Source organism: Hemiscyllium ocellatum, chromosome 39 (assembly GCF_020745735.1).
Source record: "Hemiscyllium ocellatum isolate sHemOce1 chromosome 39, sHemOce1.pat.X.cur, whole genome shotgun sequence".
In the NCBI taxonomy this organism is placed as follows: Eukaryota; Metazoa; Chordata; class Chondrichthyes; order Orectolobiformes; family Hemiscylliidae; genus Hemiscyllium; species Hemiscyllium ocellatum.
The window spans coordinates 20,952,550-20,971,124 of record NC_083439.1 but is presented as its reverse complement, the minus strand read 5'-3'; the positions used below and the strand labels follow the sequence as shown (position 1 = coordinate 20,971,124).

At 42.0% G+C, this 18,575-nt stretch overlaps 1 protein-coding gene across 2 annotated transcripts in view; it reads right to left on the bottom strand.

Annotated features, from left to right (window-relative positions):
- myo1ea (myosin IEa) overlaps nucleotides 1-18,575 on the bottom strand; it is a 153,352-nt gene that overhangs the window by 26,950 nt on the left and 107,827 nt on the right. For both annotated transcript variants that reach the window (XM_060852773.1, XM_060852774.1), the window contains exons 15-19: nucleotides 17,181-17,266; nucleotides 16,990-17,071; nucleotides 15,384-15,490; nucleotides 12,335-12,433; nucleotides 4,188-4,332 (exon numbers count right to left, since the gene is read on the bottom strand). In XM_060852773.1, the coding sequence (XP_060708756.1) occupies nucleotides 4,188-4,332; nucleotides 12,335-12,433; nucleotides 15,384-15,490; nucleotides 16,990-17,071; nucleotides 17,181-17,266 (519 nt within the window). The remainder of the gene's footprint in view (nucleotides 1-4,187; nucleotides 4,333-12,334; nucleotides 12,434-15,383; nucleotides 15,491-16,989; nucleotides 17,072-17,180; nucleotides 17,267-18,575) is intronic.

Below are 18,575 nucleotides of genomic sequence, written 5' to 3'. Positions count from 1 at the left end.
TGATGTACTGATAGCCTGAAATGCGATTTTCATTTTATGAAAAAAGACAGAGAATGTTAAGAGTCAACAAAGTGGATTTCAGTAATGAATGATGCCCCAGAAAACTATTTTACAACCATCAGCCCAGACAGTTTTGGTCCATTGCCCAGACTTGTTTCGCCACAAAGTTTACCCTTGAGCTTTCAGTGCTGGTATATGCTGGCATTTCTCAGCATCCTGCCATTTCCTACGTCAAATTGTGACCAGTTTTATTTGTTGTTTTAAAGAGACTAAACATCCTGTCCGATTCTTGGCACTCCTTTGAAAACTCACAAAAACTCAGTTGTGTCTAATTGGTGAATAGAACATGCAACATTGAAACATTCTTCAATAAGACTTCACTATCCTGGATAGTAATGTGATCCAACTGGTGAAAATTTGGATTTGTTGTGAGTCACATGGGTGACTAAAGGTACAAGCTGCAGATCCCTAATCCAACAGAATAATTCAACTCAATTACAGTCAATTAATGAATGGTCAATTAGCATCATGTAAAACAGAATAAGGAATAAAACCAAGAATAAATATGTTATATCACAGAAAAGTGGCCATTAACAAGTGTTTACAAAGAGCCTCAAGGTCAAATCAAAATGACCTGCATCTGTGAAGGTTGAACTTCCAGCAGTAGGTGGTTTGAGACCTAAGCCACAGACACTAGAGTGAAATAACTTTATCTTTTTTTTTAAACACCCTCCCAACCCCCGACATTACCATTGCACTCAAGAGGGCTCCACAGTAATGCTTATATTTTCCCAAATCTGCCATGACTGTGTATAATGTTTTTCTTTAAGAGTGGCATAGTAAAAAGACACCATTGTGTATATACTTTATTATTCATTATTTTACAGCCAGGAAAACACCCATGTGGCCAAATGAAAACTAAGAAGCAAAGCCTGTTAAGCGCAATGATGTCATTAAAAAAAGTTGAATTTAATCGAATACAGGAAGGCTTATTTTAAAATTTCCCCAACATTAACCTGTTTCATGTGCATTGCGATTACGGCCAACTTTTAAGTAAATCTTACTGAAATTATTTTTAAAGGAGGTGCCAATCTGATTGACCTCCAAATCTGAACCCATCCCCTCCAGGTTTCCTCATAGCATGAATGAATCATTGATATTTGGTTGTGAATGAGAGAAATGGTTGCAGAAATGGTATGATCAAAATACCTCTTGGATGTATACCTCTTTCCAATAGACAGGGATAAGTGATCCCAAAACCAACAGATCAGATCTAGGCTCTGGAATCTTGCCACGTGCAGTGGGGAACAATTAAACAAGTAACAGGAAAAAGGAGGCCTAGTGATATGCCAGTCCTCAGTGATGGGGGAGCCCAGAAAATCAATGCAAAAGATTGAAGCGTTTCCAACCATCTTCATCTAGATGTGCACAGTAAATGATCCAACCCAGACTCCTCCTGAATTCTCTAGCATCATGGATGCCCGTTTTCATCCAATTCAATCCACTCCATGTGATAGCAAGAAATGGTTGAAAGTTCAGGGTATTGCAAAGGTTTTGGGTCTGAATAACATTTCAACACTAGCACTGAAGACTGATGTACAACTAGCCTTGCCCCTAGAAAAGCTGTTTTAATACAGTCACAATACTGCCATTAAATAAATATTGGAATGGGTAAATTGATTCACAAAAATAACTTGTTAAACTTGAATCTAAGAACATTTCTTCAGCTTCTTTCATAGGCAAAATACTCTGGCAGAGACCTTCATAGAGTTTACTGCCAATAGAAAAACACATGCCCCCAAGATGTAGCACACATATGCAACAACGTCCTCCAAAAGTCAACAAAATACTTGTTAAAAAAAGTATCTACACATTCACACCATCAGTACAGACAGAGCCTGCTGACAAACAACTAACTGGGATCATGTAGAAGCCAATCTTTCAAATTAAGACACTAAATGTTCATAACATAGGACTTAGAGGATTACATCTCATAGAATGGCTCCTGTAACACTTTTTTTTTTCTGGATCCTGGGAGGGTGTGCTGCCAACAAGATCAGTAGTAGACCATTGGGAAACTGCAGGCATTTAGCAGCAAAAGTGTACTGCCTTTTGGTCAATTTGACAATCCTTGATTTTGAGTCTGGAGCCAAGAACAACTTCCTCCAAGCTAAAATTGCAGCTGCAGAGTGTTTCAGTTTGCCCACCTCAATTATTCCGGATGGCAAAGTCCACCCACATTACAGACAAACCAAAAATGGTCAGTCACTATCAGAGCACAGTTTTCTCTTCCCTGAACATTGTAAGCTGAAGGCACCTTTGCAGTATGGGGAGATACTGGTGAAGTGGCAATCCATAGGCCCAGATTAATACTCTGCAGACATGGTTCAGATCCTACCGTCGCAACAGACCTAGTTCAGTTAATATATCTGCAATGATAAAAGCAGGTCTCAGTAACAGTCCAAGCAATAGTCATCCAATTAAAAAAAGACCTGTCTGTCTCTGTAATCGCATTCGGGAAGGCAATGTAAGTTGGTCAAAAGCCAACTCTGCCCACCTTCCATGAAAGAATAGAAAAAGAAATGTCATCCTTACCTGGTCTGGCCTACATGTGGCTCCAGACCCACAGCAATGTGGTTGATGCTTACTGCTCTTGGGAATGGTTAAGCAAGTTACTCAGTCCAAGGGCAATTATGGATGGACAGGTACAGGACACTTAATGGTAAGGTCCTGAGGAAAGTTGCTGAACGAAGAGACCTTGGTGTGCAGGTTCCTAGATCCTTGAAAGTAGAGTCGCAGGTAGATAGGATAGTGAAGAAGGCATTTGGTGTGCGTTCCTTTATTGGACAGAGTATTGAGTACAGGAGTTGGGAAGTCATGTTGCAGCTGCACAGGACATTGGTTAGGCTACTTTTGGAATATTGCGTGTAATTCTGGTCTCCTTCCTATCAGAAAAATGTTGTGACACTTGAAAGGGTTCAGAAAAGATTTACAAGGATGTTGCCAGGGTTGGAGGATTTGAGCTACAGGGAAAGGCTGAATAGAATTAGAATTCTAACAGTTTAGAAACAGGCCCTTTGGCCCAAAAAGTCCACACTGACCCTCCGAAGAGTAACCCCACCCAGACCCATACCCCTATCCTATATTTACCCCTGACTAATGCACTTAACCTAAAGTATGGGTAATTTTAGCATGGCCAATTCACCTTATCTGCACATCTTTGGATTGTGGGAGGAATCCGGAGCACCCGGAGGAAACCCATGCAAACACGAGGAGAATGTGCAAACTCCACAGTCACCCAAGGCTGGAATCAAACCCAGTCCCTGGCGCTGTGAGACAGCAGTGCTAACCATTGAGTTGGGTCTGTTTTCTCTGGAGCATCGAAAGCTGAGGGGCGACCTACAGAGGTTTATAAAATCATGAGGGGCATGAACAGGGTAAATGGATATAGTCTTTTCCCTGGGGTAAGGAGTCCAGAACTAGGGGGCATAGGTTTAGGGAAAAATTTAAAAGGGACCTAAGGGGCAATCTTTTCACGCAGAGGTTGGTGCATGTCTGGAATGTGCTGCCAGAAGAAATGGTGGAGGCTAGTGCAATTACAATGTTTAAAAGGTATTTGGATGGGTATATGAATAGGGAGGGTTTAGAGGGATATGGGCCAAGTGCTGGAAAATAAGACTAGATTAGGTTAAGATATCCGGTCGGCATGGACTAATTGGACCGAAGGGTCTGTTTCCATGCTGTACATCTCTATATCAATGACTCTAAGAGATACTGACATTTGATGAAAGAATTTTTAGAAACAAACTTATGTCAATTTGGTGTTTCCCTTTCAGAATGCTTTCCACAACATCCCATTTGTAACAATCACAATGATTTACTCCAGTTAAAAAAGATAAACTAATAGCAAAGAAGGAATGAACAGTCCAATTTAATTGATACTACCTTGAAAGAAAAAGACAAGTCCAGTGAATCAACATCATGGAGTCCAGAAGCCCAAACTGAGAGAATATAACAGTGCACTTGTTTGCTTGAAACAAGGCAGAAGCCAATTTGAAAGTTCATTGGAAACACAACTGTAACATGGCTGGTGCTGATCTTTGAAATGAATTCTTTGTGCACAGCAGCCAAATCACTGATCAGAGACAGTGGATCAAGATCAGATAGAGAACAACAAGCTCACGTACAGACTCAGGCGCTTTGATAAAGACTTTAGTTTTGCCCAGCTGGTGCTGATCTGGATCCATGTTGACTGATCGGAGGAGGTGGACAACTCCTTGTTTCAGATCTCCTCTCCATGAAGGCCATGTCTCTTTAGTCAGAATAGCGTACCTGCAATCAGAAAGGGATGTTAGATAACCAGGTTCCTCACAGAATGGTATTAATGTAGAAAAGACAATGTGAAGGATTTATACAGCTGCCAAATTTCATGTCATTTAACTCAGCTCTGGAACTGAACAGTTATTGTTAAACAATTAAATAAATAGCAATAGATGTTTTATACCATGTCCAACTTACGACTAAATTGTTTGAAAATTCAGTGATATATGAAAATTTTTTTTATGGTACATGTTGGAAATGATTGATTCAATGATAAAAACATTAATCCCATTATAACAGCTACATGTAAATAGCACCTAGCACCCATGCATGCTTCACCAACAATCAATTTAGTTGCAATTTTCACTGTTCTATTCATTGGTCATTTTACTACCAAATAATCATATTTGAAGTAACATGACAGCAGTAATTTTGTCTAGTTTGAAAACTCAGACACATGTTCTGAAGCCATCTGTTATAGATTCCAGTCAAGATTCAAAACCATAAATAGTGAGTAATTCAGACTGTGATCTCTATATCCACAGCTCCACAAACAAGCATACAACTGCTCTTTCCTCTCCCCCTTCTCTCAAACCAATGTCTACTTGTCCTGCATTCCTCTCCAACTAGTCCAGGGATCTCCTGCCACTCACCTTTTATATCAAACCTGGCTTCACTTTTCACCCCTTCGTACTATGTCAAAATCCAACAGCCCCATACATTCCCCTCATACCAAAGTCTGGTTCCTTTCCACATCTCACTCTTACAACTTTTCTCTCTCTCTGGAAATTTGATACATCACACATCATCCTTGCTACTTATTTCCTGATGGCCTTTCTGAATGTAATTGACTCAATTTTGGTCCATGATTATCATGAATTTATGGACGACGTCATTATCATTTTAGCCTGGGGATAAACATATCATGTTGCAGAACTTTTGGTCATGTACAAAACTGGTTTCTATTAAATGCTGTACAGTATAGTTATGTACATTTTTGTAGGGAAAATAGAGAGATGTTCAATGATTGAGTGCAGGAAAAGAAAGAATGCATGAATATACATTTTTGAAAGTAGTCAGATAAACTGAAAAGATTGAAAGTAAATATGGGATCCTTGACTTTGTTATTAGAGGAACAGTGCAGAAAGCAAAGATTTTACGTTAAACTATGCGTAAATGATTTGGAGGAGCTGGTGTTGGACTGGGGTGGACAAAGTTAAAAATCACACACCACCAGGTTGTAGTCCAATGGATTTACTTGGACGCACTAGCTTTCAAAGCGCTGCTCCTTCATCAGGTAGTTGTGGAGCAGGACCATAAGACACAGAATTTATAGCAAAAGGTTACAGTGTCATGTGGCTGAAATATATTAAACAAACTTAGATTAAGTCTTTTATCTTTTAGAATGGTCTGGGACACAGAGAGACTTTAAACTCACACATTTAATGCATTGTCTGAGTTGAGATGACACATTTTGTTAGAAAAGTTTAAGTTATCTTGAGAATGTGATTTAAAAGGAGTTCTGGAATGTACATAATAATGAACTGAAACTAGCAAAACCATTCGAAAAAAATCGAGAAGCCAATGGGCTGAATGGAAGTCTTCTGCATTGTCTCATTTTTTGACTTAGCTTTTACCATTGTAATTCATTCAACAAAGAAAGCAAAGAGGGAATCCCACATGTAGTTAATCTAAAAAAAAGCAAAATATTCAAACAAACAGCTAACCAATAAGAAAACTACACGATAAAATCAAAACAGTCCATTCATAATGTGGTTTAGTTCATTTCTCAGGAATTTTTATGCTTGATTTGATGGTTACAATCACTTGTACTGTGTATTTTGTATCAGCCACAGATTCTGCTCTTTCACATAATTCTCCAGTTCAACACTGTTGTTGCCATCTGCATCTTTTTTGTTTTCTGCAAATTTAGAATTCATGAGCATGCTGATTCGATTTGGGATATCACTATTAAATTCAATGTAGAAACATGCTATACTCCTACACTCAATGAGAACTTAAAATTAACTCAAGTCAAAGATTCAACTGGTGAAAAATATAGGCAGTCTACTTTCAATAAGCTGAAACAATTAGCCAAACTTATTTGAAAAACCAGATGGCTCAAAAACAGAGTCATTGAGACTTACAGTGAACTACAAGGCAAAAGGAATTTTCAATTTATAATGCACCAGTAGTTTTAACTTCTGTAGTTCATTCAGTTTCTTAAAACAAATAATTTAGAATGAGTTAGAATTAAATGAATGCTAACGTCCGTCTCTTCAACATCATGGGTTTTAATTAGAATAAACACCTGTGTAAAGAGAATGGCAATAGTCAAGGCTTCCCTTGCTTTTTAACAGCAGAACACTATTTTCAATACATGGCACAAGAAATACAAGGACTATATGAGTGTAGAACTATTTGAAAACCAGCAAGAAATAAAAGAACAAACAGTGTTTGCTCAACTTAAACAAGGATATAATGATCAAAAGCACATTGGAATAACAAATTAAGCTTTCATTTTGTTGGCAACCATTCCTGTGCATTTCAGTTTTGTCAAGCAACTAGAATATCGAGATTTGTTTGTGATACTACACAATGATGAAATTAACAACAGTCACTACTGTGGATTGAGCTACTGCGACCAATGTAGAGACAGTTTCTCGATTAGACTGGCAGAATACAACGCCTAATATTGATGTTAAGCATTTTAATATGGGTCATTCAAATCACAAGAACAAATGCAACTTGATCTCATTCAAAGTCAATAAAAGAGCGATCTTTCTAGATTTTACTTGCAAAAAGTTATGATGGTGATTTTGATTTATATTAAACACAAGAGCATAAATGTCACATTACAGGATTTCTCTCTGTGACAGACTGACATGTCTGTCAATGCAACATCTGTGGCAATGGACTCAAAAGATTATTATTCAAATTCTAATAATATACTGCATCTTTATGCTAACTGAAAGGAATTAAAATGTATTCAGAATGCTGCAATATAATGTGATGGCTATTAAAACAAACTGAAAAGGGAAGTTAAGAAAGGAATTTAGGTGACATTCGCTGGAGATTTTGAAGTGCAAAATTTAAACTTCCACTTAAATGAACTGCAATTTTCTCACATTCTCAATTAACAAGGTGTCAAAGAGTATTAGGAGTATGTAGGAAGGTGGAGTTGAGATCACAATTAGAACAGCCATAATTTTATTATGTAGAAAAGCAGGCTTGAAGAGCCTAATGGCTTCGTCCTGCTCCTAATTTGGGTCAATAACATAGTGCCTTGTCTACCATTAGCAACTCTCAATGAACTGCCAACATATGGCCGTATTGATTTAATAGAGTTTGAGCAGTAAAGACAAAGGGCATTTGCAATGATTTTTTCAGAACAAGAATGCCAGGACCTAATTTTTACTCAAGCAAAGTCCATTATCTTTCAGAATTTCAGGCAGACCTTCAGATTTCCAGTTACTTTTTAAAATAGGTTTATTCAAGGCAAAATGATGTAAATGTGGAACACTTGAAAGAACAATAATAAATAGTGTTGGCATTGTGCCCATCTCAGGGCAGTAACACTACACAGGATAACCGAATGTCCATTAAATATAGCAGACATGGGTGAGCCGGATGGGATAGCTGTGTCATTAAATCCTTCTTGTTGTGCATTCACGAGTAAAGAAAAATATATTTAATTAGAACCAGCTCATATCTGTTTAGACAGCCATTCTTTAGGTGATAGTCTTAACATGGTTCTTTTGGCCATGCAGTACACAGAGGTAAAAACAATGACTGCAGATGCTGGAAACCAGATTCTGGATTCGTGGTGCTGGAAAAGCACAGCAGTTCAGGCAGCATCTGAGGAGCAGCAATATCGACATTTCAGGCAAAAGCCCTTCATCAGGAATAAAGGCAGAGTGCCTGAAGCTTGGGAGAGATAAGCTAGAGGAGGGTGGGGGTGGGGAGAAAGTAGCATAGAGTACAGTGGGTGAGTGGAGGAGGGGATGAAGGTGATAGGTCAGGGAGGAGGGTGGAGTGGATAGGTGGAAAAGAAGATAGGCAGGTAGGGCAAGTCATGGGGACAGTGCTGAGCTGGAAGCTTGGAACTAGGGTGAAGTGGGGGAAGGGGAAATGAGGAAACTGTTGAAGTCCACATTGATGCCCTGGAGTTGAAGTGTTCCGAGGCGGAAGATGAGGCATTCTTCCTTCAGGCGCCTGGTGGTGAGGGAGAGGCGGTGAAGGAGGCCCAGGGCCTCCATATCCTCGGCAGAGTGGGAGGGGGAGTTGAAATATTGGGCCACAGGGTGGTGTGGTTGATTGGTGCGGGTGTCCTTGAGATGTTCCCTAAAGCGCTCTGCTAGGAGGCGCCCAGTCTCCACAATGTAGAGGAGACCGCATCGGGAGCAACGGATAAAATAAATAATATTAGTGGATGTGCAGGTAAAACTTTGATGGATGTGGAAGGCTCCTTTAGGGCCTTGGATGGAGGTGAGGGAGGAGGTGTCGGCGCAGGTTTTGCAGGTGGCAGGGGAAGGTGCCAGGATGGGAGGGTGGGTTGTAGGGGGGCATGGACCTGACCAGGTAGTCACAGAGGGAACGGTCTTTGCGGAAGGCGGAAAGGGGTGAGGAGGGAAATATATACCTGGTGGTGGGGTCTTTTTGGAGATGGCGGAAATGTCAGTGGATGATTTGGTTTATGCGAAGGTTTGTAGGGTGGAAGGTGAGCACCAGGGGCGTTCTGTCCTTGTTATGGTTGGAGGGGTGGGGTCTGAGGGCGGAGGTGCGGGATGTGGACGAGACGTGTTGGAGGGCATCTTTAACCATGTAGGAAGGGAAATTGCAGTCTCTAAAGAAGGAGGCCATCTGGTGTGTTCTGTGGTGGAACTGGTCCTCCTGGGAGCAGATATGGCGGAGGTGGAGGAATTGGGAATATGGGATGGCATTTTTGCAAGAGGTAGGATGGGAAGAGGTGTAATCCTGGTAGCTGTGGGAGTCAGTGGGTTTGTAAAAAATGTCAGTGTCAAGTCGGTCGTCATTAATGGAGATGAAGAGGTCCAGGAAGGGGATGAAGGTGTCAGAGATGGTCCAGGTTAATTTAAGGTCAGGGTGAAATGTGTTGGTGAATTGATGAATTGCTCAACCTCCTCGTGGGAGCATGAGGTGGCGCCGATGCAGTCATCAACGTAACGGAAGAAGAGGTGGGGAGTGGTGCCGGTGTAATTACAGAAGATCGACTGTTCAACGTACCAACAAAGAGACAGGCATAGCTGGGGCCCATACGTGTGCCCATGGCTACCCCTTTGGTCTGGAGGAAGTGGGAGGATTCGAAGGGGAAATTGTTAAGGGTGAGGACCAGTTCGGCCAAACGAATGAGAGTGTCGGTGGAAGGGTACTGTTGGAGACGTCTGGAGAGGATAAACGGAGAGCTTGGAGGCCCTGGTCATGGCGGATGGAGGTGTAGAGGGATTGGATATCCATGGTGAAGATGCAGCGTTGCGTCCGGGGAAATGGAAGTCTTGGAGGAAGTGGAGGGTGTGGGTGGTGTCTCGAACATATATGGGGAGTTCCTGGACTGGGGGGTTGGACAGTGTCAAGGTAGGTAAAAATGAGTTCAATGGGGCAGGACCATGCTGCGACAATGGGTCGGCCAGGGTGGTCAGGCTTGTGGATCTTGGGAAGGAGGTAGAACCGGGCAGTGCGGGGTTCCCGGACTATGAGGTTGGAAGCTGTGGGTGGGAGATCTCCTGAGGTAATGAGGTTCTGTATGGTCTGGGAGATGATGGTTTGGTGATGGGGGTGGGGTCATGGTCGAGAGGGCAGTAGGAAGAGGTGTCCTCGAGCTGGCGTTTGGCTTCAGCGGTGTAGAGGTCAGTGTGCCAGACTACCACTGCGCCCCCTTTATCTGCTGGCTTGATGGTGAGGTCAGGATTGGAGCAGAGGGATTGGAGGGCTGCGCGTTGTGAGGGTGAGAGGTTGGAGTGGGGGAGGGGGGTAGACAGGTTGAGGTGGTTAATGTCCCGGCGGCAGTTGGAAATGAAGAGGTCGAGGGCGCGTATTAGGTCAGCGCAGGGTGTCCAGGTGGATGCAGTGTGTTGGAGGTGGGCGAAGGGGTCCTCGGAAGGTGGGCGGGAATCCTGATTGTGAAAGTAAGCTCGGAGGCGGAGGCGGCAGAAGAAGTGTTCGACGTCACGTCGTGTATTAAATTCATTGATGTGTGAACAGAGGGAGATGAAGGTGAGTCCTTTGCTGAAGACTGATCATTCATCCTCAGTGAGGGGAAGATCTGGAGGGATGGTGAAAACTCGGCAGGGCTGGGAACTGGGATTTGGTGTGGGTGTGGAGCTGGGAGTGTGGGCGGAGTGGGTGTGGTGGTGGGGGGAATGGGGGTGGAGTCATGAGCAGGGATGGTATTCCCCTCAGGGTTATGGCCAGGAATGGTGACAGTGGGATCTGTGGGGGGCATGTCAGCAGAATGCAGTTGAGTGGAGTTGGTGGGGGCGAAAGTGGTGGCAGACACGCAGCGGGGGTGGCTGAAGTCACTGAGCGTGTGACATCAGCGATGATGTGAGGGGCGGAAGCGATGTCACGTGTGATATATGAGGAATTGTGAGGGGTAAATGTGGATGTGGGAGTGGCCATGATGGGGGTGGGGGTGGGAGTGATATCTTCAATCAGTGTGGGGGTGGCAGCTGCACTAGCCACATGGCTAATGGAGTCCAAGCAGTCCCAGAGGTGGGGGGAATCTTCTGGAATGTTTGAGGAGTGTTGGTTATGGAGGTGGGTAGATAAAAGTTTGTTGTCCTTACAGTTTTTGATGTTTGAGATGGAGTTGAAATACTGTTTGTTGAGAGTATGAATTCTCCTGAGGATGTAGTACAGAGTGAGTCCATTGCAATTCTGAGAGTGTGTGGCCCTCAGCTGAGGCAGGGCTGACTGTAGAGAGGTTAGGTGCCGGCGCATTACTGCAAGTGTAGAGCGGAGGATCCAGTACACAGTACACAGAGTCAAACAGACCAAGAAATCTTGGTTTTGATGAGCTAGGCTTTAGTCAGCTGCAGTCAAAATGAACAACATTACTACTAGCCTCAGTAACCTTTGTGTTGGTGCCTCTTGTAAATTTCGCTTCATTGGTATAGCTGTCAGCTCTGAGTTCCAGGGCTCCATGCTCAACTTATGCTATCAACTTCAAAATATATATTCAGTGCAGTAGTGAGATGGTGCCATCTTTCAGATAGTCAAACAAAGCCAATTCTGCTAGTAGAAGGCATGAAAAGGAGGAAATGGCTCTCTTAGTATTACCCAGGTCAACATGCCTTTCTCAAACAACACCAGCAAGTGCAGATTGTTTGGGCATCCATTTATCCATTAACATTTGTCAGCAAAACAGCAGCAATTCTTAATCTGAAATAATCCATTTGGTTAAAAGCACTTTAAGGCATCTCAAAGATGTGAAAGGTGCTACATGAAGCAAGGCTTTTTTGCCTCATGATCACTGACAAGACAGGAATAGAAGTGTGCTTAGCCATGATTTCCACCCATAGTGGACTCACTGTTTTGACTCAAGTGACCATTGACTCGAAGAGGTACCCAAAACAACTGCTTGTGGAACCATTCTTCCAGTAACTCAACAAGGCTGCTTTGACAGCACCTTCCAAACCAGTGGCCTCTACCATCCACAAAGACATTTGCAAATTTCCCTCCAAGCCACACATCATCCTGACTTGGAATTATGTCAATGATCTTTCAGCGTTACTGGATCAAAAACCTGGAACTCTCTTTCTAAACCACTGTGAATGTATTTACGCCTAAGGACTGCAGAGGTTCAGCAGAGCAGCTCTCTACTACTTCTCTAGGGCAATTATGGATAGGTAATACCTTGCCAGGGACACCCACATCTCATGAACAAATAAACAACTGGTGCTTCCTACAGACATAGAGAAAAAAAGAGATTTTTTGAAGCACTGCTAGTAACAGGGGAGCGACAAGCAAAACAAACTCCCTTCGCAAGTCTCACCTCTGCAAGAATTTCTTAAAAACTCGTCTGTAAGCGTAGCCTGCTCGCCTCACTCGGATATTTTCCTTTAAACCTAGATACTCCACTTGATGCTTCACCCTGAAAAGAAAACAACAAACATTAAGTATATAACAGGGTTTAGAAAGATGACTTTTTAGAATGTTTTAGAAAAAAAATCAAGGTATGAACATCTAACCTGTGAAGGCTGTACTTTATCAACTTGATTCCACACAGGGGTGCAATTTGCAGAACCTATTTGCAACCCAGAGACTGCATGTACATAGGATGTAGCCCGCTGTAGTTGGAATTAAATGTTTTGCTGCCTATCTTTAAATGTAGCTGAAAACGTGTTGCTGGTTAAAGCACAGCAGGTCAGGCAGCATCCAAGGAACAGGAAATTCGACGGTTCGGGCCAGAGCCCTTCATCATTCCTGATGAAGGGCTCTGGCCCGAAACGTCGAAATTCCTGTTCCTTGGATGCTGCCTGACCTGCTGTGCTTTAACCAGCAACACGTTTTCACCTCTGATCTCCAGCATCTGCAGACCTCACTTTTTACTCGAATATCTTTAAATGTACTCTTTCTATAAATCCAAATATATAACTTACCTCCGCGCCCCCCACTGAGTACACTCCAGGACTATGAAATTACATCAAGTCAACGCAGCCTCAGATGTTTTGTAGAAATCTTACTTTTGAGTCAAAGGTTTGTGAGTTCAATTTTGGTATGTCTATTTAGGTGGAGCCAAGAAATCAAATCATGCTATTTGAAAAACAGTATTGGAGTTGTCTGCACCAATATTCATTATTCAATGACTAAAATGAAATCTGATTATCTACTCTGCTCTTTGAGGGAAGCTGCCAGGTACGAAATGTTTACTACATTGTAATTATAATCATGACCACAATTCAAAAGTACTTCACTGTAGATGTCATGCTTTTAGATTCCCTGAGAATATGAATGGTGCTTTATAAAACAAGCTCTTTTTTTACATAAAAATGAAGAGTTTACCTGAAGTCCTGACTCTGGCACTACTGAGGCGGTGTTAACTTGTTTAAAATAATAGTCAAAATCTCAAACACACTGAGTGCTTCTCTACAGCATCTCTCCGAGGCTCAAATGACAGCAGTAGAATCAAAGGCCAAGAATAGGCCGCTACCCAATTTCTGGTGACAAATACAAACCATTTCAATGTGCACCTTTAAAAAGGTGCCATCAATCTGTACAACACCATGAACAAAGTGTGATTTTTTAAAAAAACTATATTTGAAATTAGCTTCTTTTTAAACAATGCCTTCTATAATTAGTCAGGCTCCCCCCATCACTGACCATCCACCTGCCCACCACCGTCTGCTTTGCCATCTAGGTTGATCCACTTCTGCTTTGTCACATGACAATGAGGTGCACACCTACAATTATATGGAGCATAGTGAGGCCATACCCAAATTACTCTGAAGAGTTCTAACTTCCTTACCTAGTGATAGATGTGTTTGCGCTAGAGGGAATGCAGCAAAAATTCATTCATTTGGACCCTTGGATGAGAAGATTGTCCTGTGAGGAGAGATTAAGTAGACCAGGCCTAGGGTCCCTTGAGTGTAGAAGAATGAGAGGTGATCTAATCAGAGCATATAAATTGTTAGGATGCTTGACGGGGTTGGTACTGAGAAAATGTTTCCTTTGGCTGGAGAATCCAGAATGTGGGGTTATAGCATCAGAATATAGATCAGCCATTTAGGGCCGAGTCAAGGAGAAATTTTGTCAAAGGATCATGAATCTTTGAAACTCTTTGCTCAGGAGGGCTGTGGATGTGCTGTCTTGGAGTGTATTGGTGCTAGAAGCTCCACTAAGGGGATTAATGGAATTAGTGGCAAAGTTGTAAATGAGGGTCCCTTTAAGAATGAACCAGGCCATGCTTTCAAGACAGAGCAACTGATGCTCTCACTTAAGGGCTGGATTTCCCCAGTCTGGTCAGGAAGGGGAGAGAACAGACTTAAGTTTGTATTGAATTATGACATGCAAATAAATAGTTGTGGAAAGCAGATTGACTTCCGCTTCCTGCTTTGGTAAATGGATGACCAGCAATTTGGAATTCAGGACTGGAATAGACTTCAGAGTTCAAGGGTTAGGTGTATATTTTGGATATGAAGCTACTCACAATTAGTAAAGGCAGGTCTTGCAGGAAAGTCCATGCTTTAAAAGGCTGTAGTTAGACAGGAGAGTTCTCTTGGAGAAAGTGATGACTACAGATGCTGGAGATCGCAGTCAAAAAGTGTGGTGCTGGAAAAGCACAGCTGGTCAGGCAGCATTCAAGGAGCAGGAGAGTTGACGTTTTGAGCATAAGCTCTTCATCAGGAATGAATTGTTTTGGGGAAAATACTTTGGCCACATTACAACACTCTGGATAACTGAGGAGATTTCATTTGTCTTTGTTGAGTCCTGCTACTGCTCATGTTGACGGAGAAAGCAAGAGTATTTGTACCATTCAACGTGCAGGTAGGACAAAGGCCCACCATTCCTCTGAAGCTGTGTCGGTGTGCAGTCACTGCAACCTAAAAGGTATTGCGCAGTCGTTGCGCATACTAGGCGCGTGTCATACAAAATAAAAGGGGACCATACAGTGTTAAAAGTGACAGCAGACAACAAGTAAATTTTAAATCAAGGGCAAATTGCTCCAATCTAAGCCACAATCTGAGCTCAGGTTTTTCGATCTCCAATGAGATAGTCACAGATGTTATAATTGGTCTCAAAACACAAAATGTCATAATTAGCCAAGCTTTCAGATCCTGATCATTATCCAGAGGCTTGTACAGCGATATGCATGAATGTAAGTGTCTGGACAGGATCAGGAGAAGATGGGGAGATCAAACAGTCAACTAAATCTGCTGACACTCAGACATCAGTAGGATAAATGAGCAAGCAGTTTGCAAAATATATTGTCTAAAGAGATTTAGAGAAGCAGGAGGAATAAATATATATTGAGGGGGTCACTGATTTTGAGTCTGATGGGGTGATCTGGTCCGTCATTTTAACTTCCCTTTGCAGACTGTTACCTGCTCTCTTCCCAATCTCTGGGTTTCTTGGTTTCATTAGGTTTGATACAGCGGATATAATGTGGTGTACATTTCATCAGAGTGCCCACAAGATCATTGGCTTGTTTCTGAAAAAAAAGCAAAATTTAAATTAAAAATTGATCGGAAACATTGCAACAGATTAAGGCTGTACCTTCGAATTAAGAGGTCTATCCAGCTAAATGAGAGGAGTATGTTGGTGCTATTGATCTTCATGATTGATGCATGGGATCAGTACTGGCACCAGGTGAATCCAGCCCAGGGATTTACCTGTAACTAATCATACATGCAGCTAACACAGGCTAATCACCAATTAAACATCACACTTCAACATTCTGAAGTGCACAAGAAAGGAAATTCATAATTTTCTACCCCTTTCCTGTCAAGTATTTGACTTCTGCCAGGGACTTACATGGCAGACTATAAAACCAACAGGACTCAATATCCGTCTGGATCTACCTGTTTAAAACATTTAATTGTTACACTGAATATTAATCTTCAAGATAGACACACTAGCTCTGAGTAAGTAAACACTATAACTGCATGTCAGACTGCCCATGAAGAACGCCACAACCATTATATGTCGAGAAACAGATTAATGGGTGCATTTCTTTGTGCTATACAATATGATGACACACAGATTGTGGGCAAGTTGAGTAATTCTTGAAAAATTATTCACAAAACTGACAACAAAATGAAACTGATGCCACTGTAGTGAAACCAGGTGGAATGAAACAAGCTGTGTTTTCTATAGCTTCAGTGAGTTAAATTGCGTCATGGGACTAGTATTGGACTGGTTACATTTTCCATGAATGCACCATTCCACTTTTAGGTGTTGCTGTGGTTTTTGTTGTGGTTAGCTGATGGGACCATGACATAACCCAAGAGAAATCTGTGGCCAGTCTTTCTAGCATCATTGTCTCTTGATGCACAATTTGCTTGCACAACCTACTCACTTGTAGGATGATTGAACAAGGAAACCTGTGGTCACTTTTTCCCTGAAAGAGAGCATCGAAATATTTGGAGGTTATCTCAACTTCCATACAGCAACTGAAGAACCTTTTAAAATGGAACCATTGTTCCTTTGGGTATTTTGCCTTCCTGAAGAAACAGCTTTCACCTGCCAATTGCCAACAACGAAGTAATTGGGAATTACAAGATTTTATTTACATCTCTTGGGAGGTATTGCTAATCTCTAATTATTGTTGAATTGACTGGCTCGCTAGGCCATTTGATAGGCACTCACATCACTATGGATCTGGAGTTACATGCAGGCCAGATCAGGGAATGGACAGCACATATTTTCATCTGAAAGACTTCAACGAACCAAACAGATTTTTGTGAGAGTCTACATAATTATCATTAGTGAGACAAGCATTTTATTTTAGAGTTTACTCATAAATTTAAATTTCCCGGAGTGTGAATTGAATGTATATCCAAGGACATTTATGTTACTAGCCCATTAATACTACCACAACATTAATGTCTATCTAGAATAACATCCCATTACTCCGTGGAGCATGTATCGCTGAAGACAGGCAGTGGTTGGGATTCTCATGGAAAGAGCAGGGAAACACATCGGAAGTACCTTAATTTTGCTGCCTGCAGTTGTGGGTCGACCCTTCTTTTCTGCTTGTAGACTTTCAGGAAAAAGTGCACGAATGAAAGGGCTGTGAAGCAGCAACAAACATAATTAAACATGCGAGCAAAGCGAATGATTTACACAGTCAGCTCTATAACAGCTCATGCACACATATAAGGAGCTTTCCTTCCACTTACAGCTCACTGCTCTGCATGAGTTCAATCAGATCGGTGAAAAGTACATCTCGATTCCGTTCACAGAAACCCTCCACGTTGTAGGACACCTAGACAGAAAGGAAATTGGAAAGGTTTGAGCCATATTTTCTAGCCTACAGGTTTTATAACAAATCTTTTTTCAAAAAGCTCTCCATTGATCGTTAACATCTTGCGCTCTGCTCAGCAATATTATCTGAGAATTCTGCCTCAGTTTCCACACTTGTGCGGATGACACCTTCATAGCCAGCTTCCTTGACTTGTACTGGTATGGAATCCTAAGCCAGATACAAAGAAAGTACCTGGGGTGCATACTTTACATGGATCTGTGAGATTGAAAAGGTAATTGCCACTAAGTACGTGCCCTTGCAAAGGAGGTGCTGCCTTCTTGAATCGCAGTGGTTTTAGGTAAGCCCACAATGCCATTAGGGAGACCATTCCAGGATTTTGACCCAGAGACACTGAAAGAACAGTGACATATTTCAAAGTCAGGATGGTGAGTGGCTTGGAGGGGAACTTACAGGTAGTGATGGTTTTCATGCATCTGCTGCCCTTGTCCTTCTAGATGGAAGCACTTGTGGATTTGGAAGGTGCTGTCAAAGAAACCTCAGTGAATTTCTGCAGTGCATCTTGTAGATGATATACACTGCTGCCACTGGACATCAGTGGTGGAGGGAGTGAATATTTCTAGGAGTGGTTCCAGTCAAGCGGGTTGCTTTGTTCTGGATGCTGTCAAACTTCTTGATGATGTTGGAACTCGCTCATCCAGGCAAGTGCTGAGTATTCCATCACACTCCATCCTGACTTAGCATTATACAGACATTCTTTTGCTGTCATGGGGTCAAAATCCTGGACCTCCCTTCTTAAAAGCACTATACCTGCACCATATGGACTGCAATAGTTCAACAAAGCAGGTCACCATCATCTTTTCAAACGTATTTTGGGATCGGCAATAAATACTAGCCTGGTCAGCAACACCCACTTCGTTGGTAAACAAAAACCAATATCTAAAACAGGTTTAATGCAGTGGTCTATAAATTATACTTGCAGCATTAAGTTGTCCCACTGAACACACTGATAGTCAAATGGTGAAAGGAAAATTAAAGGGGGCTAGATGAAGATGCCAATGAACTAGGGCTGAGGATCTGGATTGTTTCTATAGACAGTGAAGTCTGAAAATGTTTGGCGATCTTAAAAAATCTGCCAGCTGTCATCAGGTGTCCCTCAAATCAAGGATTACATTAACTGAGGGGTGTGAGTTTCATGTAACTGAACAGGCCTGTTCCTAATCCATGGATGTCTTCGGGTTATGGGACACGAAGTCCATTAGGTACAGGGATTCATGATGTACATTTGGTTCCTGTCCTTTCCTTGTCTGAT